Genomic DNA, 26,001 nt, shown 5'->3' with positions numbered 1-26,001 from the left:
GTTATTAACAGTAAAGAGCCCTGTCCTTTTCTGCATTAACTCACACTGCCCAGGATGCAGAAAGCAAGTGGATACAATTAAGGAAGAAAAAAAATCAGTTCATTCCACAGGCCACGGTGGAACTGAAGAAAAAGCTAAGAACCTCTGTGTCAGCTGATGGCCGAGAGCTCAAACATTCTCTGAATCGATTTGGTGCTATTCCGCTCCTTTAGCATCTTCCTATCACCCATAATACGTAGCACTTCAGCCCCCTGCCCAAATGCTGATTCTGAAATTTGGCTCTCAGGAGCAGCCTCAGAGCATGAGGAGCTGAAGTGAAAAGTGGGGAATGTTTCCATGCATGCGTTTAATGGCTTAGGTTGCATGTGTAAATGTGATTTGGAATTCAGTAAGTTACGAGATTTCAAGATAATTTATGAAATATTTTGACAAAATATTTAAAAACACCTGTTAGCAGGAGCTCTTTTTCCCCTCCAGGACATTAAAGGATTGTATATTTTGCCCTTCTTTTAGCAGAACAATGGGTCAAAGGCAAACAAGGTTTCAAGTTTGTATAGGGGCGAAACGGGTTGCTCTGTCATTTGCCGACCAAGCCCATGGTCCCACTGTGGCTGCTAATACTGGTATTATTTGGTTTAGACTGTATGCATTACAAGCAGCAAAGTAGATAGCAATATTAGACAATTTATTCAAGGGGTTCTTTTCTCTAACAGTCTCTTAGACTTTTCAGTATTATGATATGTGCCCAAGTCACGTTGCTCCAGATTAACCATTTTGAACATTCTTCTAACTACTAACAATACACAATGCAAATTACACAGAGTTTATAGTATTGTAAACGGTATATCCTTACGTTTTCCACTTGGCTTACAGAATACAATAGTTCTAAACTCAGCATCGCTTTTGGTCTAGATTCTACTTTGGCTCTGTAGCAAGTTCTTTGTAAAGTAAGCTTCTTCAACAATTTCCATTATCTGCTAAACTGGACAGTTTGCCAGTTTGAGGGGGAAAAGGAGTGTACTTCAATGCACTGCCCTCGAAGCTACATTATCCTGCTGAAGTGCTCTCCAGAAATAGTGTTGTTAATGGTTCTGAGAGAGATTGAAAATTGCTTCCCATTTGCAAGCACTAAGCAAGCTCATTTTTCAGCTTTCTTGTGAACATTGTTTAGGAAGTTATTCCTCTGTTTCCTAATTGTAGGTTTATGCAAAGCTGTGAAGAACCTTACAGCAGCTAGGGCATATTGTGCTTCATTATGTCAGCTAATCTCTGCTGATTGGATGGCAGGTCCTTTGGAATTAAATTTTCATTGTCCAGCGTGGGTATTTTGTCTTCAAAGCTGCTTTCTAAATCACTTAGTCCTATTGGGTCAGGAGATGGACTTGTACCAGCAGGGGTGGGTGGTTCTGTCACTTCATCGTTGCTTAACAATCCCACTGATTCATCTTCCAGAAAATCAACTTTGTTTTTGTGCATTTTGATGGGGCTTAATTTGCTTCTTTGCTCTTGTACTTCTGCATCACTTGCAATATTCGCAAATGCCTTCACCCTCCTCTTAAGTCCAGATTCTGCTTGTCTGATGTATTGAGCAGCTATTGTTTTTTTGAAGCACTTACTTATGATGCTGTGTGAGAGATGTGGGAAAAATTAGTCAGGGCTGGTATTACAGGTGAACATACTTCCTATCCACTGCTAAGTAATTCATTTGGGGCTAGGCTGTACTGGAATAAAAGGGACTTACCGGTAAGTATAAAGGGGTTTTGGGTCAAGCTGTACGATGGGGAGGGAGATCTGTGGCCTTCCAAATGTTACTGGACCACATCTCCAAACACTGACCATGCTGGCTGGGGCTAGTGGGAGTCCAGTAATATCCAGTAAGACCACAGATTCCCCACCTCTCCTGTAAGATATGCTTACTCTGCTGCGGCGAAAGCTCACAAAATGTTCATACGCAGTTTAATGAATTACATAAAGTGTAATCGTGTAACAACAAATAGACACATCATCAGCACAGAAAGTTAAGTGCAGCATCCAAATTCTACTATTATAGCACAGCCTTTTCATGAATGATGATGAATTCTGAATCGGCATGATACTGACATTATTCCCCCCTGAAACAGATGGGAGTCATGCCAGACTCCAGCACATACATCTCTACCAAGGAAAAGGAAATTCAGGACAGTTGATTTTCTTCATTTACTTTTTGATACCTCAGGTAACAGATCATCGGAGTAGTTCACCACCCTTTCCCCACGCCTGCCTTGGCTGTCGTAGTGAACTAGGGTCATATACGCACCATACATTTCAGCTCCATGGCTTCTCCCCCAAAGTATTCTGGAAACTAGTTTATTCTTCACAGAGCTATAATTCCCAGCACCCTTATCAAACTACAGTTCCCATGTTTCTTTAAATGTGACCCTGGACATCAGCTGAAAGTTCTACACAAAAAGTGTAGGAAAAGCCCTATGGCTCATTTCCTTGTTACAAAGCAACACTGGGAGGTGGTGATTTGGAGGACAGAAACCAGAGTGGGGTTGCCTAACTGGAAAATGGCAACCCTAGGCAAGGGTCACGGCTGGGGCTGGCGGGAGTGGTAATTCAAAACAGCTGGAGGGCACCAGCTTGGAGAAGGCTGCCCCATTCCATTTCCCCAATCCTCTTTGCTTAAACAGAATGGGGCAGGGGAAGAACTAACGCCCAATATCAGTGCTGCTGCTCAGTTCAAGCTTTGGCTGCTTTATAGTTAAAATCAAAATGTTGGGAGAACTGATAACAGATCTCTTAAGCACAGGCGGGGGGGGGGGGTCCTCAGACTCAGGGGCCAAATGTGGCCCTCCAGGTCTCTCTCTAGCCTTTGCAACTCTCCCTGGGCCACACGACCATGCTTGAGTGCTTTTGCCTGGCCTCCTGCTTGTTTGGACTGAGGGTGGCGAAGGCTGTTTGAGCATCTGCAGAAAGCAGCCTACTGTGGCAAGGCAATGTTTCCATTCGTTGGTCTGTTCCCTTTTGCCTCTGGCCCTGCCTGCTGCTGGCAGGCAACCTCCAGAAGATTGCTCAGAAGGGAATGTGGCCCCATGGCTGAAAAGGAACCCCCTTCCCCACTTCTAGCATAAGATGTCGTTTTGGCCCTAAGCAAGGATTCATACTTGCACTTCTCATCTTCAAAGTCAATGCAGCAACTGCTCTGTGGCTTATGCTGCAGTTTTGTACAACTGTGTGGAATGTAAGGGGCTTTTAAAGGGAAAGCAGAAGTTAATTAAAATCTTTTGTAAGAAACTCTAGGCATAAAACTGCTAGCCGTCTTCATACACATGTGTAGCATCACATATATGACACCTATAGAACTTGCTGTGGAAGCCATATTTTCCTAAAGTGTCCAGCAGTGACAGGCTTCAGCTCCTGCAATGCAGGAGGGCACAGGGGTTAGAGCTGATAAACAGATGTAGAGTGCTATGTAAGTTCAATGTAAAAGGGTAGGGTACTTACACCCAAATTGTCACAAGAATAAGACTGGTTCCTGCGGAAGATATTACAAGAAGCATCCACATTGGTAGGATTTCTGAAAAACATGAACATGAACAGAGATCTATTTAGCATGGCAACTATATTTACACACACACCACACATACACAAGCACTTGAAAAGGGCTTGCCAGCCCACCTCTGCCCATGGGCCTCAAAAAGGATCATAGAATCATAGAGTTGGAAGAGACCACAAGGGCCATCCAGTCCAACCCCTTACCAAGCAGGAACCCCATCAAAGCATTCCTGACAGATGGCTGTCAAGCCTCCGCTTAAAGACCTCCAAAGAAGGAGACTCCACCACACTCCTTGGCAGCAAATTCCACTGCCGAACAGCTCTCACTGTCAGGAAGTTCTTCCTAATGTTTAGGTGGAATCTTATGGTTAGGATGCTCTTCCAACCTTCGTTCCTATCCTCAGAGCATGAGGAAGGGCAGGGAGGCAGCACCGCACCCATTGTCCTCTTCATGCCTCCGACTGCTCCTCTTTGGAATACAGCAGCAGGTCCCATGGCAGCAGCATCCCCCTTCCTCCTCCCTCCTGGGTTGTGCTGCTCTGTCTTACTATAAGGGACACAGGATGACCATCAGCCTTGGCAGGGCCTTGCCTCTGTGCAATTTAAGTGGATTTGTATTGCAAATTCCCTCGGCGCATAACGCCACAGTCGGTATCACTTCCAGCTGTGAAGGCAGAAGGAAAGTGTGTGCGGTGAGGAGCTAGAGCAGACTTCCCCAACACAGTCCCATCCAGATGTTAGGGACCACAACTCCCCATCATCTCCAGCAAGGTCCAGAGATGATGGGAGCATCTGAAGAGCACCATGCTGGAACAGGCTAAGCTAGAGGGAGAGTTGAGCAGGGATTCCTGTTGTTCAGTGCCGACCAGCTAGCTATCTACCCTGCTTTCCCCCCTGAATGGAATCTATAGTTCTTTCTTCCTCCATATGACTAGCAGAAACATCGTGAATTAGGCAGCAGGTATAGAATTCTGCAAATCTGCTTAGTAATAACCAATATATTACATATCCTGTAAATATGCTATAGCAGGGGTGTCCAACCAGTAGATTGTGATCTACTGGTAGATCCCTGACTGATCCTGGTAGATTGTAGGATCCTTATCATGTTCAAAAAGATAAAGCTCAACAACTCTGGGCAATCCACCCACCCCATGCACGCTCCTCCTTCCTCCAATGGCAATGGGTAGATCACTGCCAGTTTTTTTATACTGGGAGTAGATTGCAGTCTCTTGGGAGCTGGACATGCATGGTCAACAACCATTTTGGATTACTTAGAATTTCAAAACAGGAAACAAAATCACACAATAAAACCACTGAGCAAGCCATGTATAAGAACCTAACCCATGAATCCTTTAACCATGCTTTCCCCCCCCCAAAAGGAAGAGTTTTGTGCTGCCCCCTAAAAACAAGAAGACTTGGACTTCTGCTAGATATGAACATTTCCCCCAAAACCAGCCAGAAGCACAGTCACTGACGCCAAGGAAGAAAGCCTGCTTTGGCGGCATCAATGATCGTGTGTTTGGCTGTTTCTGGACAGAAATCAGAAGCAGCATCCAATGAAAACCAGTGAAGCATTCTTCTAGTAACTAGATGATGCCATGATGATTATGAAGACTCCAGAACTAGCCAGTGCACACCACTTTAAATTTCAGTATGTTTGATAAACTAGCAACCTATGCCAAGAGAAGTGGAAAGCTGAAGTCTGTGTATGTAGTTCAATATGCACATTACGACACACAGAAATACTTTTTGGTCAATGTGACAACTAAAGCTAAACGAAGTCTTTGGGCAAGAAACTCTTCTTTCATTTCTGCAATGGTCAGTAGGGTTGATGAACACACTGTTATGAAAGCCAATGGCCCCCTTTCAAAAAAAAATTCAGAAAACGTTGGGAAAGGGTATTCATACCCTAGAAGAGGAGGGCCAGCTTGTCTGTCTCAGCACTTTTGATGTCAGTAAGAAGAGCCCTGACATTAAACTCCACGAAAGGGAGCCCCACCTGCCAAAGCATGAAGACAGCAAGTGATTTAGGCAGCTAAGCAAGTTCAGCAGCAGGGCTAGGAGGCAAGGGCAAACCACTCTGCTTCTCCACTCTTAGTCCTAACAAATCCCAAGCTCCCGTCAACTAACTCAATAAACGGTAAAGAAAAAAGAAATGTAGATTGAAGCCAGTACTATATGGGTGAGGGGGCTGTCCTGTGTACTGTCATCTGTATACCTATCGGTCTAACTGGGTAAAAAATGGTTATTGAAATGAACTCCTGTTCCCCAAGGAATGAGTTACCTTGAGGCGCAAGTGACTGACCTGGGGAAGCAGAGAGGCAGAGACTGTTGGATGAGAGCTTTTTTTGGGGGGGGGGGGGTAGCTGTGTCCCACTTCCAAGACTGCAGCTTCTCTGCTGCCATGGAAAAGCAGGGTGTCAGGGAATGAAGGCATCACTCTGAGGAAGACAGAAAGGATTCCTTGGAAGGAACCCTTTCCTTAGAGATCAAGCAGTTAACCTCTCGTGCCAAGGATACTCCTTCTGATGGGAGGATCCTGGTAGTGGGTGATTTGCTCAATGGATAGCTGGGTGTGTGGTGGGTATGCAGACCACAGGGTGACTGCCAAGCAAGAGGGCTGTGGATGCTGCATAACAGTTAGCCCGGTAGATAATGCTGGAGAGGAGTCAGGGGTCGCTCTTGGCACCAATATGTGGGGAAAATGTAGCTGAGAGATTCTGGAGGCTGCTGGGCCTTCATGGTAGCTTTCTCTGAAATGCTACCAGTTCCACACACAGAGTTAGCTACACAGGTATGGCTGTGCCATTTCAATGAGTGAATGAGAGGGTGGCGGCAGGAGAAGGGGGGTGGGTTTGTTAGGCACCGGGGAATGTTTTGGGACAAGCCGGATCTGGGCTGCACTTGAACCAGCTCACAAATAGGTTAACATTATATCCAGTAACTTCATTCAGACTCCATTCAAAAGCAGCCCCAAAGCTGATGACATTAGTATCTAGCGACCCCTCCCCCAATCTTTTATACCTCAATCCAAAAGGGCAGAAAGTCCCCTCAGAGTTCTTCTGGCTCCATTTTGCAGGCTCCCATGGCTGGACGGTGGGACAAGGTAGGTGGAAACATCCATCCCCTGATAGAAAACAGGGTCTCTCTTCCCTCTCTTCCACTGCTTCCAAGCACCAGTCCAGCACCTGCACAACCTCTCCCAAATCAGATGGGAAGGAAAAATAGACCTGCATGTCATCAGCTCCCAATGGCTCCATATAGATGGGAAATAGAATAAAATCACGCAGAACCCCACACCCCAAAAGCCACGAGGTCAAGCAGGAAACATCCAATTCCACTCTGTGATAGCAACACTGCAGGTGGGAACAGAACCTCTGCATCACATTGCCTTTAAGCCTCAACCCACCTGGTCACTCCAGAAGGACACTGTGATTATGGTGCCAAAAGCCACAGAGAGATCAAGGAGAATCAACAAGGTTAGTATACCCTCAGAGTCTCTCTCTCTCCCCCTCTCTTTCTCCTGAAAGAAGTCATCAACCTGGGCAACCAAAGCTGCAGCTGTCTTGGTGCCATGCTCAAGCCTGAAGCCAGATTGAAATGGATCTAAATTTGTTTCCTCCACTCAGTCTATTTTGCCCCCAAAGAGGTCTCATCAACTGGGTGATAGTTGTTGAATACCTCAGGGTTCAGGGGGTGCCTCTTTAGCAGGGATTAGTGAATATCATTCTGCCCTATAATAACACATCAACCACTTCCTAGACTCCTCTTTCTTTGTGCTAGATCATCTTCACCATGATGGGCAAGGCTGCAGAGCTTGTGTTGGACCGAATCCCTCCACTTCCACTTCCACTTCCTCAGGATGCAACAAGTGAAGCTGATCCTCACAAATCAGACTGGATGGTGCTCCAACAGCCTCTGTAGGCTGCCATAACTGTGACCCCAAGTTCAGAGCTGTCACAAGCAACTTTGTCCTCAAAGTGTATTGCTAATTTATCACAGCAGGCTACCAATTCGTCAGTTAAGCTTTCCACCCCACTGGATCAACCTTAAAAAGCATTCACAATGGGGCACAACAATGGCAGCAAAATATGCTTCCTTTGCCACCATTACTGTCAGATGGTAGCCATAATCATGTGCTCTATCCTGCGTTTGGTCCTGTTTGCTACAAGACTTCTGCCACTTGCACTCTAGCGCACTCTATTGTGCCAAGCTTCTTGGGAAAAGAAGGGGCTTTCTGAGCTCCCCTTGGCCACAGGGCATTTTCAGGGGCAACCATTCCACAGTGTCATGGGGTGGTGGGAACACCAAGGCTGGCAGGACAAGAAAGAGGGTACCATCGGCTATTGGGGGTCCTTGGGACTCAGGTCAGGAGACCTCAGCACTCCTGTGGAACACAAAGAGTTGCCAGAGGGGCTGGGGGATGAGGGGCCAATGTCAGAGCAGGAAGACAGCATGGAATCCCAGGAGCCCAGGAAAGAAGAAATCACACAGAGTAGGCTAGGACCCTGGAAGGACCTGACTCCCTCATCCCCAAGCCAGGAGGAGGATTAGGAGGACAGAACAGTTGGGGCAGTGGCTATGAAGGTGTGCAAGATTGAGAGCGTATGACTCACCACCAGCTGGAGTCAGGCCAGCACCAATGAAGCCAAGTCTCAGGTGCTGAATCTGTGCCTAGCAACTAAGCAGAGAGGGAGCAGGCACTCTGATCTGACAGAGGCAAGAATGATGGAGGGAAGTGAGGAGAGCATTGCCGGAACAGCGGAGGACTGCATGGGTGGAGCCAGGGAGTAGCTGTGACTTTGGATGCAGGAGGCCCCATATAATAGCTGTGCTAGAGGTTTAGCTTGGAACACTTCAAGGACTGAGGGTATATGTTTGCCACCTTTTGTGTGGAAAAAGCTTGTCAGAATTTTGGCGCTTTGGGATGCTTTTTCTTTTGCACATTTCTGGTGTGCTCCCTATGACCCCATGGACTGGAAAATAAGGTCCAAGATATTTGAAAACTTTGACCTGTTCAATTGGCTGGTTGTCCATACGCCATTTATGGGCTCCATAGTTTATTGAGAAAATCATGACTTTGGTTTTCTTGTAATTCATGGCTGGCACTTACCATGGATCCATGGAAGCTGTCCAATCAAAGTTCTTAAGGCAATTTTTTTCTGTACCACCCCGTGTCCCAAACGCATCATTGCGCCTAGAGGCAAATCTCCCCTCGGTAGAATTATGGATCTGGCATCGTCTAGACTCAAATCCCCCCTGGTCTAATATCCCTAGTGCAACAAGACTGTCACAAGAGTGCCTGGTCTAAAATTGTCAATCAAAAACTTCACTGTGGTGGTTTATCCCCACAACAGCTACTCACCGTGGGTTATAGTAAAGCAAACAGTCTAATTTGCCAACGCCTAAATGATATCGAGCGTCAGAACAACTTGGACACGATAAGGAAATTTTGCCTATGGTACAACCATTTCCCATCCTCCCATTTTGATTCTCTGGCACCCTATCTGTATAACCTAGCAATTCCAAAATATAGACGTGCTTTTACCCTCACAAGACTGAATGTATTGCCCTCGGCTGTACTTGAAGGATGATTCCAAGAGATTCCACACGAAAAACGCTTATGTCCTTGTGGAGATGGCAGCACCGAGTCAGTGGCGCATGCCCTCCTGGCTTGCACTCTTTATAAAGAACTGAGGAATGAGATTATCACCCTTCTTCTATTGTCCATTCCGGGTCGCCCAACCACTGCCACAGTGTCTTTCTCCTGGCAGATCAAGAGGAGCAGATGACAGCAAAGGTTGCAACGTTTCTAGCTGGGGCAATCAGAATAAGGTCCACTATTTGACTGCTGGTCCAGGACCCTAAACTGTGTTTTATATAATCGACTTTTTATTTTGTTCTGTGTACATCACAATGTTCTTTTGTTGCTACGGCCGATGGCTGACGCAAATAAAGATTCATTCATTCATTACATGAAAAATGTATTTCACACCTAGACAACAACTTGATTTCAACCTGGCAGAGTATACCCTGAGTCCAGCGAAAATGGGGAACTAAAGTCAGCCAAAATCATAGAGTACTGCAGAACTGCCTTCTAAATATAGGTGTTGTATCAGCATTACAAACTGACTGAAGCAAGAACTACTTTAGCCTCATGTGAAAACACCCCACCAGATACGGAAAACCAAAAGACCAATTCCTACACAATGCCTGTGAAGATAAGCTACTTACTATGACAACTTCTTCCTGTCTTTGCACCCTCTCCATCACTGCTTTGTGTTTTGGGACAATTTTCACATGCTGCTTGACCATACTTTCCATTGTAGGATCCAGCAGGACACAGAGTGCAGATGGTACCATATTCTGCACTGAATCTACCTGGCGGGCAGGTGACTATCCAAAAATAAAAGACACGGGGGCAACACACACAAAATTACTACGGCTCTCATTCACTTAATTTTATGAGCAATTATTAGCCTGCTTTTGACTTCCATTCATGGCAGGCTGAATGTCCAGCTTTGGACATTATGGTGATGTGACTAGACATGCTTCCTGGCGCTCCATGTCATAGTAATTCCAGAAATGGGTCGTTTGCATCTCCCTCTACATAGGGAAATGTACAACCTCATTGGGAAATTTAGCTATGCTTATGTGCCCACAGAGACAATCCTGCAAAGAACGATGTGGGTGAGTTACATAAACAAAATCAGCACTTATTTGTTATAAGTAAGCAAAAAACTTAGAGCATGGGTAGGCAAATTAAGGCCTGGGGACCGGATCTGGCCCAAACGCCTTCTAAATCTGGCCTGCGGACGGTCAGCGAATAAGCTCATTTTTACATGAGTAGAATGTGTGCTTTTATTTAAAATTATTTTATTTAAAATTATGGGTTATTTGTGGGGCATAGGAATTCGTTCATTATTTTTCTTCAAAATATAGTCCAGCCCCCCACAAGGTCTGAGGGACAGTGGACCGGCCCCCTGCTGAAAAAATTTGCTGACCCCTGACTTAGAGTATACCTGTAGGTCCCAATTTTGCCCATGAAGCAGTTTTCCCCAAACCATGTCAGGTGTGAGGCAGGTAGAGATAGGGCTGGATCAGCTCCGAGACTGAGTTCCCCACAGGGAACTTGTCACACAGCCAATCCCTGTGGAAAGCAGCTTTGAAGTCACTGGCCATCAGCTAACAGGCAGTGACGTCCAGCCTGCTTCTCAGAGGCCCTGCATGGTGCCTTGAAGTCCTGGTGGCTATTACCTGATGTGACTGTTAGGTTAGTGGTAGACAGGCGGGCACTAATGTTCATTTTGTCAGAATGATCAGTGTACCCCAAGAAATGTGTTTCCAATTTTAAAAATTAAAAGAATAAATATGGGTGAAGGAAAATATCAGCAAGAAACTACATTTCATGAAAATTAGTCAGCAGTATTTTTTTTAACACAGAGACTCTGGAAACTCACCACAACATCCTGGGCATTCTGTGTTATCGCTGGGGGCATTTTCAGGTATGATCTTCCCAAATCCTGGCTTGCAGTGGTCTACTTTAACTCCATTCAGTGTACCATGAAGGTAACTTGAATAATCACTGTGAGAGGAGTTCGCGTTTTCGACTTCAAAGAACTCAGTAATCCTGGTATAGGCCTAGGAGTGTGACAGTTAAGAAGAGCTGCACATTAACATAGACCAAACTGTGACCTAGCTAGAAGAAGAATTTGGATTTGATATCCCGCTTTATCACTACCCTAAGGAGTCTCAAAGGGACACGGGTGGCGCTGTGGTCTAAACTTGCCGATCAGAAGGTCGGAGGTGCAAATCCCCGCGACGGGGTGAGCTCCCGTTGCTTGGTCCCTGCTCCTGTCAACCTAGCAGTTCGAAAGCACGTCAACGTGCAAGTAGATAAATAGGTACTGCTCTGGTGGGAGGGTAAACAGCGTTTCCGTGCGCTGCTCTGGTTCGCCAGAAGTGGCTTAGTCATGCTGGCCACATGACCCGGAAGCTGTCTGTGGACAAACGCCGGCTCCCTCGGCCAGTAAAGCGAGATGAGCACCGCAACCCCTGAGTCGTCCGTGACTGGACTTAACTGTCGGGGGTCCCTTTACCATTAAGGAGTCTCAAAGTGGCTAACAATCTCCTTTCCCCTCCTCCCCCACAACAACAAACACTCTGTGAGGTGAGTGGGGCTGAGAGACTTCAGAGAAGTGTGACTAGCCCAAGGTCACCCAGCAGCTGCATGTGGAGGAGTGGAGACACGAACCTGGTTCACCAGATTATGAGTCCACAGCTCTTAACCACTACACCATGCTGGCTAGAATCACAGTGGGTTGTGGATAAAACACAACGCAAGCCAGAAGTGCCATCTTGTGCCCAAGACTGAGGGGGCCTGGCATGTGATGTCACATCCGTGCGCCATGAGCGTGATGGCACATTGTCAGGCAGAGTGGGTGTAAGCCTGTTCTGCCCGCCATTCCACCCTCTTCCGGGTCCAAAAGGACCTGCGCATCGGCAGTCAACTGGACATGTGCAAAATGGTTGCCACCTGTACTGCCAGCCTATGATCAACAGATGAAAGACCCACAATAACACAATTCATTTACATATCACAAAACATGAGTTCTTTACATGGTTTGGGGTTAGCACTGGAGGACTCTTGTGCCTTTTACAGCTATGTGGCAGGCATATGTTAAACAGTATGGAACGACAGTTATGGGGAAAGCTTCACCTGTTAATATTCTGTCTGTTGGACATCTTATTATTTGTATGTGACCCCTGATTTATTTTTGTATGCTCCACCACCACCTGCAAAAGAGGGTGCAAGTTTGCATGTGAGATAATATTATGCAAATATTATGCAAATTTGTGCCTTCTTTGGCGACTGCAGCAGAGAGCTCAATCTACATACAGTATACCAGGTCCCCCAAATATTATTGGCACCCCTGATTTTGCACACATATAAGTTAATATTTTTGCCATAAGTTCTCCAAAATATCATGGCCATTATTGCACTGTGAACCTTTGGTGTCATTTTACTTCACCTCCTTCATGTTGCTGGTGGAATTTTCACATTGAGAACTTCTACAGAGGTCTGCTATGGTCAGTGCTAAAGGAAAAACTGCAAATTAAGAGAAAGTAAGCAGCAATTTTTCTACTTTAACAAAACTTTTTGTGATGCAAGTGTTCTTCCAATAGTATCCCCAAATGATAAAACCCATGTCTAACAACACGTTGACTTCACCACATGCAAGAATCTTAGATAAGATTTCTTTACTGTCATTGTACAAGTACAACGCTGTACAAGTGCAACAAAATCTGCCTGCAATGCCAATATTTGATATAGTAGCAACCTTCTTGCACGCTAAAATTTTGAAACTTCCATCGCATAATATGACCCCAGTGCTTTAGGTTCATTGTATATGGATCTTGGTGGGAACACAGGACAGGGCCTTCTTGGTGGTGGTTGCTCCTGACAACTCTGAAACTCCCTCCCTAGAGAAGCTAGACTGCCTCCCTCCTTGTTGTTATTCCAACAGGCTTTTGGGAGCTGATTGCTTTTAACGAAAGGACTGGTGCCATGCTGCTTTTAAAGTAATGATTTGTGCGGTTTTAATAGATTTTAATGTGTTATATACTGGTATATTCTAATTTTTTAATTGTTTTTAATGACCCCAATTTTAGCTGTTCTTATATTTATCTGTAAGCTGCCCTGAGTCCTTATCAGGGAAAAAGGAGGAGTGTATACTTTCATTTATATCCCACCTTTCCTCCAAGGAGCTCAAGGTGGTGCTTGAGGTCCTCATCATCCCCATTTTATCCTCACAACAAACCTGGTTAGGTAGGTTAGGCTGAGAGACTGTGCCCCAAGGTCACCCATGTAATTTTTGTGGCTGAAGTGGAGATTGAACCCCACCAAAGTCCCAGTCCAACACTCTACCCACAACACCATTTATAGAAGAAGAAGAAGAAGAAGAAGAAGAAGAAGAAGAAGAAGAAGAGGAGGAGGAGGAGGAGGAGGAGGAGGAGGAGGAGGAGGAGGAGGAGGAGGAGGGTGGCAGCACACAGTTGGGCACCTGAATGGAAGACCTCCTGGTGCCCAAACCAACTGGGTTGGTGGCCAGCTGTCTCACAAAGAGAATGTGCTATAGCTGGCCCTGTCCTTCTCTTAGGGCTTTTTAAAAAATTCTATTTCTATTATTTCTGTTTCTATTATCATTATTAAATACTGCATTTCATCTGAGGATCACAGGGTGGTTTACCATATAAAAACACAAAAATACTTATCATACAGTGGTACCTCGGGTTACAGACGCTTCAGGTTACAAACGCTTCAGGTTGCAGACTGCACTAACCCAGAAATAGTACCTCAGGTTAAGAACTTTGCTTCAGGATGAGAACAGAAATCGTGCGGCAGCAGCGGGAGGTCCCATTAGCTAAAGTGGTACCTCAGGTTAAGAACGGTTTCAGGTTAAGAACGGACCTCCAGAACAAATTAAGTTCTTAACCGGAGGTACCACTGTAGTAACAAGCAAAAACAATACCTCCACCCCAGTTTAAAAGCCCATATATTGTTTAATGAGCCAAAGGCCTGTGAGAAGAGGAATATTTTCACCTGGCGCCTAAACACACTGTATGTAATGGTGGTGCCAAGCGAGCCTCCCTGGGGAGAGCATTCCACGTGTGGGGAGCTACCACAGAAAAGGCCCGTTCTCGTGTTGCCACCCTCCAGGCCTCTTGCCTACAGTATTTTCTTGCATACAATGGTCAGAAATAAAATAATGCAGAAGCAGTAAGATTTCACCTTACCTACAAACTGAAAGGTAAGCTTGTGTGTTATCTTCTCCAGTGTGTCTGTAGAAGCATGACACTGTGTACTCCACTGCTTAATCTCACACCCCAGGTTGTAGACTAAGCTCTCCAATTTCTTTAGGAAATGCTTTTCAAACGAAGCAACTGCATTGGTTTCACAGTTCTGAACCGTGAATTCAGATGACAGACGGAGACTCTTCTCTGGCATATGATACACTAAGAAAAGGAAAACACTCTCTCTTAACATGGTACAGGAATTACCCAACACTAATACTAATGCATTCCTAAGCACAATATTTTATTTGTTTCTTTTTAGACATACCTACAGCCTGCCTTTACCAAATGGACACAAAATATTGCAATTACAACAGGTGCAATGCACATAAAAATCATAAAATAAAACCAAAAACTAAGCACTGAACTGCAATACAGGAGAGAAGCCAAAGATATAAAGAGGTTGTGTCCTGAACAATCATTGCGAAGCATATTATGACTGTGCAAGACAGATCCCAGACACGGGTGTAGATGTTACTCATGTCTAGTTTCTGACAATTTGCTTGCAGTATTTATTTTCTGGGGTATTAATGACCCTCATCACCTAATGCCTATGGACATATTTTTTTTTCCTATAATGGCATGAAAAAGAGCCCTATGCTCCTACCTCCATTCAGATCCAGTCCTAGAAACCTCTGTCCAACCCAAAATGAATATTGGTTCCTTTCCACAAACTTTGATGAAAATTGCCATTGACTGCATGAGCTCCGGAAGGACAGATCCTGAAGTTGAGGCTCCAGTACTTTGGCCACCTCATGAGAAGAGAAGACTCCCTAGAAAAGACCCTGATGTTGGGAAAGATGGAGGGCACAAGGAGAAGGGGACGACAGAGGATGAGATGGTTGGACAGTGTTCTCGAAGCGACTAGCATGAGTTTGGCCAAACTGCGGGAGGCAGTGGAAGATAGGCGTGCCTGGTGTGCTCTGGTCCATGGGGTCACAAAGAGTTGGACATGACTGAAAGATTGAACAACAACAAGCATGAGCTCCATTTCAATCATTAACACATTCCTGGTTGGATCACTTATAGGTATAAGAAGCAAGTCACCTTCTGCCAACTAAAGACACTTCATGCATCTGACGAAGTGTGACCTCTAGTCTGCAAAAACTGTAGCCATAAAACACAGCTATTAGTCCTTATGGTGCCACAAGGTTCTATTGTTCTTGTTGCACCAGACAGAAACATTGTGCTTCTAGTGTAAGTTCAGTTTCTTCCATAGATTCATATTATCTCACAGTGGATTGTGCCTTTCCATTGCTTTAGAGGCAAAATTATGCAGTAACTGTCATGTATTCTACTCATATTGATTCAGCGCAGAACTTGACGCATAGTTAGCAGAGCAAAAACTCAAAGATGTTGCAGGATTCAAAAAAAAAAAAAACCAACAGACCAGAGACTATTGTATTTCATCCAGCAGAGCTTTACTGCTACTGAAGGCAAATGAGCATATGGGTCACAAATTCAATACATTCAGGATTGGCACTGTCCATAAGAAATCTAGCTGCAGCAGACTCAACTTAAACTTACAATAACTTAAGACTAAATAATAAATAATAAGACTAAATCTTAACACTAAGCGTACTTCGTACAAAACACCACACCAGAAGAAAAAGAGAGACAGAAAAGAGTGAAACCCAGGCTCCTTCTGACCTTACTGTTAAAACCAGCAGGACCTTGACAGAAGAGATAACTGGACCAGTTTAAGCCAGCTGTACTCAGCTTCTTTGAAGGAATAACCCAAACATCATGAACCTTCTGCTTGTTTCTTTCACACAGAGAAGCTTCCAGAACAACTCTTGAATCAATTAGAATAGGAAAGATCTCCACACATCAGATCAATACTTTCTGTACCAAAAAATGCAAACTGACAATAACTCCATGCCTGGTGCCTTTCAGAGGAAGAAGACTTCTCTACGTTTCAAACTATAATGTGGCTGAATGTTCCTTTTCACTGTTTCACTCATTGCTTGTTTCTAATGGTTTCCAAATGTATTTTTGTGTTGCATTGTCAATTTATTAAAACAATATTAAGAGGTCCTTACGAATATCCTTGTTGTTGTAAGGGTGGAACTGGGTAGTCTCCATTCACTGAAAAGAATGAACGGTGAATGAACAAGCCAATATTCCTTTGTTCTTCAGTTATGCACTTGTTGGTGCAGCCACCACATAAAGACAGCATCTGTATGCAGTATAGTACTAAAGAGAAGAGGCACATGTCCAACAGCCCATCCTACAGGTGTCTAAACAGGAAATGCTAATTCTGAAGATAGCAGAAGATACCAACAGCTGACAATATGCTAGGGAGGGAGGGGGGATGTTGGGCTTTCTATGCCTCTCACTGTGCAGGATAGGTTTATCACATGTATGTGTTGTTATGCATTCCTTAACAGATTGTTGGAATCATGGGAGCGGATGTTTACTGTATTCTGTTTCCGTTTGTTGCTCAGTTATTCTTCGGACTTCTCTCCAGCGAAAGGAGACATGTTTTCTTTTGTTCTGCCTTATGCTTAATAAAGTAGCTTTTTAGTGCACAACCTCTGCCTAACTCAGTCTGTGTTTAACTCTGCTGGACTCTGAATATGTGCCCAGTGTCTCCAAGACGTGGGTCATAATAAATCGTCAGGGAAGGCTGTCGGAACTCCCTAAAGCTGCACTCTCATCGCTCATGGGGGAGATGGCTGGGGACATTCCTGTCATATGCCTGGGGGGGGGTCGTCCTTGCCCCCGGCCGACCTGACATTTTTCATATGCAGCCAATATGCCCTTAAAACTTCCTCCATCCCCATTCTGTTTAGCATCTATCCTCAAGGCTCTGCCCATACTGAGAATGCACCTTAGTTCTTTGCAGTGCTTAGACTTTGCACAAACGAAGGTAACCCAGTCAGATGGGTGGCATACAAATAATAAAATTATTTTAATTTTTAAAATATATTTCTTGGTCTTTATGGGGGAAAGTGCTGATGTTAGAAACATCTCTTGAATGAATAACATAGCCAGAGATCTGTGAAAGCCTTGCTGCTTGTTGCTTCCCTGTCAGTACAGGTATTCCAGCCATGGCTATTATTCCACCAGGTTTCAGTTACTTGTAGAATACTGAGGACAGGGACCCTGGTTGTGCACCAATGATTCTAGTTCCTTCCAAGTTTATTAGTCAAATTTAATTTGCTGAAATGCAACAGTATAGTATATAAACAGCACACAGCTGCTGAGTTGTTGTTTAGTCATGTTCGACTCTTTGTGACCCCATGGACCAGAGCACGCCAGGCACTCCTGTCTTCCACTGCCTCCCGCAGTTTGGTCAAACTCATGTTAGTAGCTTCGAGAACACTGTCCAACCACCTCGTCCTCTGTTGTCCCCTTCTCCTTGTGCCCTCCATCTCTTCTCACGAGGTGGCCAAAGTATTGGAGCCACAGCTTCAGGATCTGTCCTTCCAGTGAGCACTCAGGGCTGATTTCCTTAAGAGCCAGTGTGGAGTGAGAGCCAGTGTGGTGTAGTAGTTTAGGAGTGGTAGATTCGTAATCTGGGGAACCGGGTTTGCGCCTCTGCTCCTCCACATGCAGCTGCTGGGTGACCTTGGGCTAGTCACACTTCTTTGAAGTCTCTCAGCCCCACTCACCTCACAGAGTGTTTGTTGTGGGGGAGGAAGGGAAAGGAGAAGGTTAGCCGCTTTGAGACTCCTTCGGGTAGTGAAAAGCGGGATATCAAATCCAAACTCTTCTTCTTCTTAAGAAATTTTTCTTAAGAAGTTACTAAATGTGAAGGCTGCTATGCTTTTCAGAACAGTTAGTATATTAAATAATTCTTCTCCCTCTACTCAGTTTCAATTTAGAACTTCTATTCTACTCTTAGGAAATGACACCTCAGTATAAGTTTTCCCCCAACCGTACCTAACTTCCTACCCATAAAGGCAGCCCCTGCTATAGCATCCCTGATGAGTGACTGGTCACCTGCAGCTTACAAAGATCTAACCAAGCAAAGTCCATTACTTTTCAAGGAAGTCTGCTTGGCCACTGAATAGCCACAAATCTTGGCGCTTTAGGGTGAAGGACAGGTTATAAATTAAATTATTTCTAACAACAAAAAGAAGAATTTTCCCATCTCCAGTGTCACTAGTTCTCAATTATTTCTAAAACTGTATGTAGATAGAGGCTCCAAGATGGAACTCATCTACCCTTGGAGATGTTGTATCTTGTTTTCTAAGCATGGCAGTGCAAATGTACTTGTCAGGGAACTGTCCCCGGTGCAGCGCAGGGTGGTGGAAGGGCTCTTGGGATGCTACAGAGAGCCCCGGCCCCACCTGACCAGCAGCAGCTCCTCTGGCAGCGGAGGGAGCAGTGAGGCTTCTCACAGGGAGGGGCATGGGTCTCAGAAGATGGAGGTTTGAGGCTCTGGGGATGTCGGAGAGACCCAGCACTCCCCTAGCCCCAGGGGCGATGAAGGAGGCACGCAATTTCCGTCGCCCCAAAGATGTCGAGGGGTGAAACAAAAGGATGGAAGGCGGGGTTTCGTATACCGAAACTCTTTTGTTGGGGTCAGAACCGGAAGGGGCATTCCCGGATTCTGCCAATGCTTGATACAGACATGAACATATTAGCTCTGCACTGTACATAGTTTGCACAATAAAACTATTAAAGGAAACTCAGAGTTTTGCCTGCTTACTCATGAGCAACTAACCGAGGACCTTACAGTACTCATTTGCCTATTGTTTTGGTACAGTATGTGGTTTTGCACCATGATTGCAATCAACTAACAACACTCAATGCAGTCACAGAGTAAGACCATGCATTCCCACCAGGTGGCACCCTAGCTTAATTTTATTGTCCATCTTCATTGTTCACCCACCCCTTGCCCTGCCCCAGTACCTGAATTGCATGCCCTTACACTGAGGAAACTTCCAGAATGCCTGGGCAGAATCCAAATATTTCCTGACTATTTCTCAATCTGATTGTGCTAGCTGACACTTAACAAAGAAATTAATACGGCCCAAGGCATTTTTGTGGTTTTCAAGATACTATTTTCAAATCACTATTTTCATATCGGCATTGCAATAGTATTTAAGGGTTCTATCTTAATAATTTTTTATTTAAAGTTTTTGTGACAGAAAGAGAAGTAAAAACTAGGGGGGGTGGACTTACAACCACAATCATTCAAAATAATTCAAATTACAAACACAATCATTTTACTTTTATATCACATTCTCAATAATTCTCCAAATACCACCCTCCCCTCCCCCCTCCTGACTTCCCCTCACCCATGTGAGATCTTATTGGCATTTGTATTATTGTTTCTTGTTGTGTTAGCAGTTATATATACTTAATAATCATATCCTTTATAATATATTCCTTTATCCCTGTGAGTCTTTCCTTTTACATTTATATTAAACTTAATTTCCATATATATACACACACACACACACACACTCATATATATACATACATACACACACACTCCCACTCTCTTAATTTTTTGCTTGGGGAAGCCCCTAATTGATGCCGTTAATTATGCCATCTCCATAAATTCACAGATCATAATTCTCCATTCTGATAGTTCTGGTGTTTTTCCTGTTTTCCATTTTTTTTGCCACTAGTAATCTAGCCGCTGCTGTCACATAGAGGAATATACTGTATTCTTTTTATCTTTGGGGATATCATTGGTTATTAAGCCTAACACATATGCTTCTGGCTTTTTGAGAATTGTGCTCCTAAATATTCTTTTCAACTCTTCATGTATCTTGGTCCAAAATTGTTTAATCACCTTACACCCCCACCACATACAGTGGTACCTCGGGTTAAGTACGCTTCAGGTTACATACGCTTCAGGTTACAGACTCCGCTAACCCAGAAATAACGCTTCAGGTTAAGAACTTTGCTTCAGGATAAGAACAGAAATTGTGCTCTGGCGGCACAGCTAAAGTGGTGCTTCAGGTTAAGAACAGTTTCAGGTTAAGAACGGACCTCCAGAACGAATTAAGTACGTAACCAGAGGTACCACTGTATGGAACATTGTTCCCACCTCCGCTTTACATCTCCAACAAAGGTTTGAATATTTTTTATAGATCTTTGCCAATTTTACTGGGGTGAGGTACCAACGATAACACATTTTCATTATATTTTATCTTAACATATAACAAGCTGTGAAATTTATGTCAACACTCCATAATTTTTCCCACCTATCTAAATGTATTGTCTCACCCAGATCTTGTGACCAATTTAAGGGTTCTAGACTTCCATGCTTTCCTGAGTATTTTACAAATTAATACCATGGGATGCAAAACAGCAAAATTAAAATTAAAATGACTAAAACCTTACTTACCATAAACCATGAAATGGATTTCGGTAGTCATTTGTTCATCATTGTATATATAATTCACTTTGCAAGTGTAACCTCCAGAGTCACTGCCTTTAATATTATAAATCTCCAAGCTACCATCATCCGTTAAAAGAAACCTCTGTGATTCTACAAATAACAACACATCACCAAAAATATCAGCAATGGGATGCTCAATGCTAATGTCAATTAACTAATCATAACGTTGGACTTCTGTCGAGGCAAGATGGCGGCCGCCATGGCTACATTGAGCTCCTGAGGACTGCCAGCAGCAACTGTGCTGTCTGGCTGGTCCCTGAGCCGCCAAAACTGCCAGCGCCGTGACTGGGGGGTGGGTGAGACTTTGCGCGACAGCCAGGGAAGCCACTCAGAGACAAAATACAAAGAATGGACAATGCCACAACTGTATTTCTTGGTGGAATTGATTCGGGCCTCCTGAACTCTATCCTAAACTGATGTTTCTGGAAGGACTCCTGAATATTAACCGAGGGTAGGCAGGGTCATGAGGCAAACCGAGGCAGACGCCTGAGGTGGCGTAATCCAAGGGGCGCCCCCGCGAGTGCACCCTCGGCCGCCAGAGAAGGGAGGAGAAGCCACACAATGCCGCCTAGGGATGTTTTGGCAGGGGTGGCAAGGGGCGGCAGGTGCACAGGGTGCCACTCTCCTCTTTTGCCTCAGGTGGCAAAACAGGACGGGCTGCCCCAAAATGGAATGGAAGAGCAACGGGTCCCAATGCCCTGCCTAGGCTTTCTCTTCGAAGGAAGGAATTGCACGAGGGGAAACCCCTCAAGGAACACGCAGTGGCTGCTCACGGGATGCATGTCTGTGCACAGACTTTCAGCTGTGGTGCCAATCCAGGAACACAGCTCACCAATGGTTCCTCAGTGAAGTGCTCTTATCAGTCTGTGCTTATCAGAGCTAAATATATATATTTTTAAAAATATGCAGCATAATCCTAAGCACGTTTATTCAGAAATGAACCTCAGAATTGAACTGGGCTTACTCTTTAGAAACTGTGCTAAGGACTGTTGTCTTAACTTACGTAGGCCTACAATTAAACTATACTGTAGTTACCTCTAGTAATTTCTCCTCGGGGACCAGTCCATACGTATTTGGGATCAATGATTCCCTGCATTAACAGCTTTTCAGTCAAACAATTTAGAATTAAACTGTTTGAATAAATAAGAATGTACGCTGGAACTGAAGTAGAAAAAAATCCAGTCACAATGCGATAAATACATACATAAAACTTAATATTAAAAATGCATTGTATTCCACACAGCCTTGATGAGTAATACCTACTTGGCCTACTTCAAAAAAAGTGCTTGACTCTTCCCTAAGAAGTCAATGAGAACACTGAATTTAAAAATATTGAATGACTGGTGAATGGACACATTACATGTTACATGCAAATATATGTATGGGAGAGGGCAGCTGTAAACAGAGAAACAGAAACAGGGCACAACACTTTCCATTTTGCAATAGTGGATGCCCTCCACCAATTTTTCTGCCACAAAATTTAAAGCCCTGCATCTGAAGCCCGAGGAAAACATGCTCAGAATGGGAAAGATGTGGAGCAAAAAACAGTGAGTTGGGAAAGTGTTAAGCCCCCCCCCCCCCCCGGCAATCTCAACCACCATCCCCTGAATAATTTTCTAGGTTTTAAATGGTCTGGTTTGCTACTTCTTTGCATTAATATGTAGTTTTGCACGTTAATAGTCTTTTTGTTGACCTTCTCAAATTGTAGCCCTCGAGCCTTTTACAAATAAGCTTTTTAAACTGTTGTTTTAAAACTATAACCATCATATGATGCGACAACAACCGGGCCTGCAGTTTAAATACCAAAAGTAAAAGCCACAATTAGCATGGATACATCAGAGCCATCTAGATGACCTGCTTATATAGCATTCATCCTGCCTTGCTTACACAGTGGCTGGGTGGGTTATGTCCAGTCTTTACTAAGCATTTGTTCCAATTTATTGGGTAGAACAAGCATTGGACTTGCATTCATCCTGTTTTGTTTGTGAGATGTTCACACGCCTTCCTGTTAATCCCTCACCTTCCAATGCATTTTTCCCATCTCTTGCCAAATTGCAAACACTCCATTTTTTTAAGGAGTGGATTTATTGTGCAGGTGCAACAGAGGGCTTCAATGCACTTTAACTGTGCAAATCTGAAGTTCTACTATGTCATTGAATTCCTCCAGCAAAATACTGGCAGTGCAGTCCTACACAGAAAATTAAGTGCAGCTAAAACCAGTCATTTCAGTTACCTTATTGTTAGACTGCAGATGATTTATTAAAAAAATATTTGTAAACCACTTAACATCCAAAAATCTAGAAGTACAGTAGTGCATAAGAAAATAAAAGGCAATGCAATGCCAAAAACCGAAATAAAAACAGTGTAAGATGCAGTTCAAACTTAACAATGACCTATAAGATATAATAAAATGATGAAGCAGGAGTACCTTAAAACAAAGAACTTTACTAAAGCAAGCTTTTGCATTCAACTCCTAACTCTCTATCTCCTTCCTGCTCTATCTGTATACTGTTTGTATTGAGTCACTTCCTGGTAACTGTGCCACTAAATTTCACTCCCTGACTGCTGTCCTAATCCCTTTACTTGGTTCCACATACACTGATACAAACAGCCACTCTAGAACACCCCAAAAGTTCCTAACTTGGGGTTTTTAAACAGTGATCTTTACAGTTGCAGCTCTTGAGCTGGAAGTAACTAGAGACATACAATAGAACAAAACTGCAGTAGAGACAAAGTGCTTTATCCAATGTCTGAAATCAACAGGTGTAAGAAGCGATTTCACTTACCAGTTCTTTCTTCTGCCCCAGTTATCTGGTTATCTGAAGGTGGAAGGTCTTCAGGGGTAGATGAAATGTTATCATACTCAGTCTCTGAATCTGCTGGTGTATCTCTGGTTTCCCTCTTCAAGTGCATCATCCTTTTTCTTAACAGACACATTTTATTCACAAAACATGGCTTTCCAGCTAGAGCAACATGGACAACAAAAAAATAAGAAAAAAGTTTGAAAAACAAAAACAAAAAACCCCATCAAAACAAAACCTAGAGAATATTCAACAATTTCTATTAAATTAATTCGTAATTTGCATCTATTTAATTTTATGCTTATCTGGCTACATGGAGTCTTGCAAGGTTGCAGTTTGCAACAACTATATTTCCCAATGGACCACCATAAGTATAAACATCATTGCCATTCTCTTTAAGGCTGTTGAATTACTTTTGCTCCCCAGCCAAGGCTCTTCCTTATTTAATGCAGTTTTCACAATCCTTCCTGCACCAACCATAAGCATGGTGAGCTCTTCGCCAGTATTTGGAAACCATGGTTTCAAACCCTAGTTACGCTGAGGCAACCTGCTCAGGCAGCAGGATCCACCGGGGGAGCAGATCCTGACGTAGATCTTTATTCAGGGCTGGTCTACGCATGAAGCGAGGTGAGGATCCCCAGTGGATGGCAAGAGGTTCAACCCTCTCACTCTTTCTCCGGTACTTACAGGCAACCCCTGAGTAAAGGAGGGGGAGCAATAACAACAGAAACACGAAAGCAATCTTCAGCAGGCGAAGCCGACGCCGTGGAGGGGCTGTTCTTGCCACCATGGCCTTCATTCCCTCCTTCTCACACATGGGGGGCAACCCTCCACCCAAACAAGCAGGTCAGGCACTGAGATGAGACTCAGACATGCAGTATATGCTGTTCACAGTCCTCGGAGTCACCTGTGTGGGCCAGAACATTCCAGGCAGGGCACAGCGACAGTTGGGAAACGGCAGTTGGGCGCTGTGGGAGCGAGACCGCGTGGGCTTAAGGGGACCAGTTACGCCACAGGTCTTCCTTTCTTCATACCCTCCAAACTGCATTACAAACAGGTATTGGTTAGGGTAACAGGATGAAGCTTCCAAGGAACCTATCTGGTGCAAAGGACAGAGACCCATGGAAGGGGCTTGTTTTCTCCACGTCTACTGGTGTGGGTCTGCCTCGAGAGCAGGGATCTTGGGGGATCTCTGGCCCTCAGGCCTGACACAAGTTCCAATTTGGCCCATATGAGGCATGACTTAGTTGAGCCTTTTCCAGCAAGTTCAGCTCTATGGGCTTCATGCATTAAACTAGCATTGATATGCATTGTTAGGTTTGACTGAAAAAAAACTCCCACAGTTTTGAGGTTGATTTTTAGCATTTTCAATTCTTCCTCTCCTCTTCAGGAAATACTTCATTGTGGGATTCAAGTTATGGCAATTCCTCACCTGAAAGTAAGACGCAGGAGTGTGCTCTCCCAATTCTTTCCTTTGAAGTTGATTGACCAGATCTCATGTGATTGGCGCCAGCTGATTGAAAGGTGAACAGCCACCTCCACTTGTCAAAACGATTGGGATAGCTCAGCCTCTGTCTTGGCAGTTGATATTTTTAAAGTATAGCCTAGCCTCCAAAACTATCTCCTTCTCAGCTATTAAACTAGGAAAAACATTTTTTTTTAAAATAGTGGATTTTCTCCAGAAAAGTAAGGGGACTGTGGGTGGGCAGGCACTTTTGTTGCCAATAATGCATTTTTTTCCACTGCAACAGCCGTGCATTCATGAGGAGTAGTGACTCTACAATTAATAACCACCTCCTAGAAGCAAGTCTGCTCCATCTTCTGCATGACTGCCTTCAGGTTCTTAATCTTCTGGTGGTACACACCCAGTTCTTCTAGCTGCCCCTCACAACTTGTTTCCAGACATACTCCAGGTATCAGGCCTTGTGTACATGGGTATGCCAGGGTTAACCAAGACTGAACGTTGGTGGCTGGGTGCTTATTCTATTACTTTCACTTTTAAAATGTGCTGCCCTTTTCTACAATAAAACGGTGCTTATTCCCAAGTAAATGCATTTAGCATCAGGGCAATAGTTTTATTTAGCCAAAACAAAATAAAAAATAAAAAAATCCTTCCAGTAGCACCTTAAGAGACTAACTAAGATTGTTTTTGGTATGAGCTTTCATGTGCGTGCACACTTCTTCAGATATTTAGCGTCAGTTTCATTCCCGTAGTCACGATGGTTGCAATGATTTAAGTGAATTTAAAATGCGGAACTGAACATGCTCAGAACATTTTCTTCTTTAAATCTGCGTCGTCACACTGCCTTTTGTCTGCTTTTGCTGTAGCGTATCAGGAATCTGGAAACGGCTGTAAAGCAAACATGGATGCGGGGGGGGGGGAGATAAACAACTATTGTGTGCTTTGCAACTGAAGCATCACCCACTACTACCCAAAATTGG

General features: G+C 44.1%; 1 protein-coding gene across 1 annotated transcript; it reads right to left on the bottom strand.

Annotated features, from left to right (window-relative positions):
• Window positions 1-830: 830 nt before the first annotated feature.
• Window positions 831-25,205, bottom strand: LOC117059309 (zona pellucida-binding protein 2-like). The gene is made up of 10 exons (XM_033170940.1): window positions 24,992-25,205; window positions 23,545-23,721; window positions 21,794-21,919; window positions 20,705-20,848; window positions 14,335-14,553; window positions 12,570-12,646; window positions 10,998-11,178; window positions 9,772-9,933; window positions 3,487-3,559; window positions 831-1,624 (listed from the first exon to the last, which is right to left on the bottom strand). Exons 1-10 carry the CDS (start codon window positions 25,056-25,058, stop codon window positions 1,234-1,236), a joined length of 1,617 nt encoding a protein of 538 aa, XP_033026831.1. The 5' UTR covers window positions 25,059-25,205; the 3' UTR covers window positions 831-1,233.
• Window positions 25,206-26,001: the final 796 nt, after the last annotated feature.

Source organism: Lacerta agilis, chromosome 14 (genome assembly GCF_009819535.1).
Source record: "Lacerta agilis isolate rLacAgi1 chromosome 14, rLacAgi1.pri, whole genome shotgun sequence".
NCBI classification, from domain to species: domain Eukaryota; kingdom Metazoa; phylum Chordata; class Lepidosauria; order Squamata; family Lacertidae; genus Lacerta; species Lacerta agilis.
This window is presented reverse-complemented; position numbering and strand designations above follow the sequence as displayed.

What these genes read in the sequence shown, in the direction of transcription:
- LOC117059309 (XM_033170940.1), bottom strand. Translation starts at nt 25,058, where the DNA reads ATGAGATCTGGTCAATCAACTTCAAAGGAAAGAATTGGGAGAGCACAC. An exon ending in CTCCTGCGTCTTACTTTCAG is followed by an intron (nt 23,722 to 24,991) that starts GTGAGGAATTGC and finishes ATGTTGCTCTAG; the next exon opens with CTGGAAAGCCATGTTTTGTG. An exon ending in AATCCATTTCATGGTTTATG is followed by an intron (nt 14,554 to 20,704) that starts GTAAGTAAGGTT and finishes TCCTTTTCTTAG; the next exon opens with TGTATCATATGCCAGAGAAG.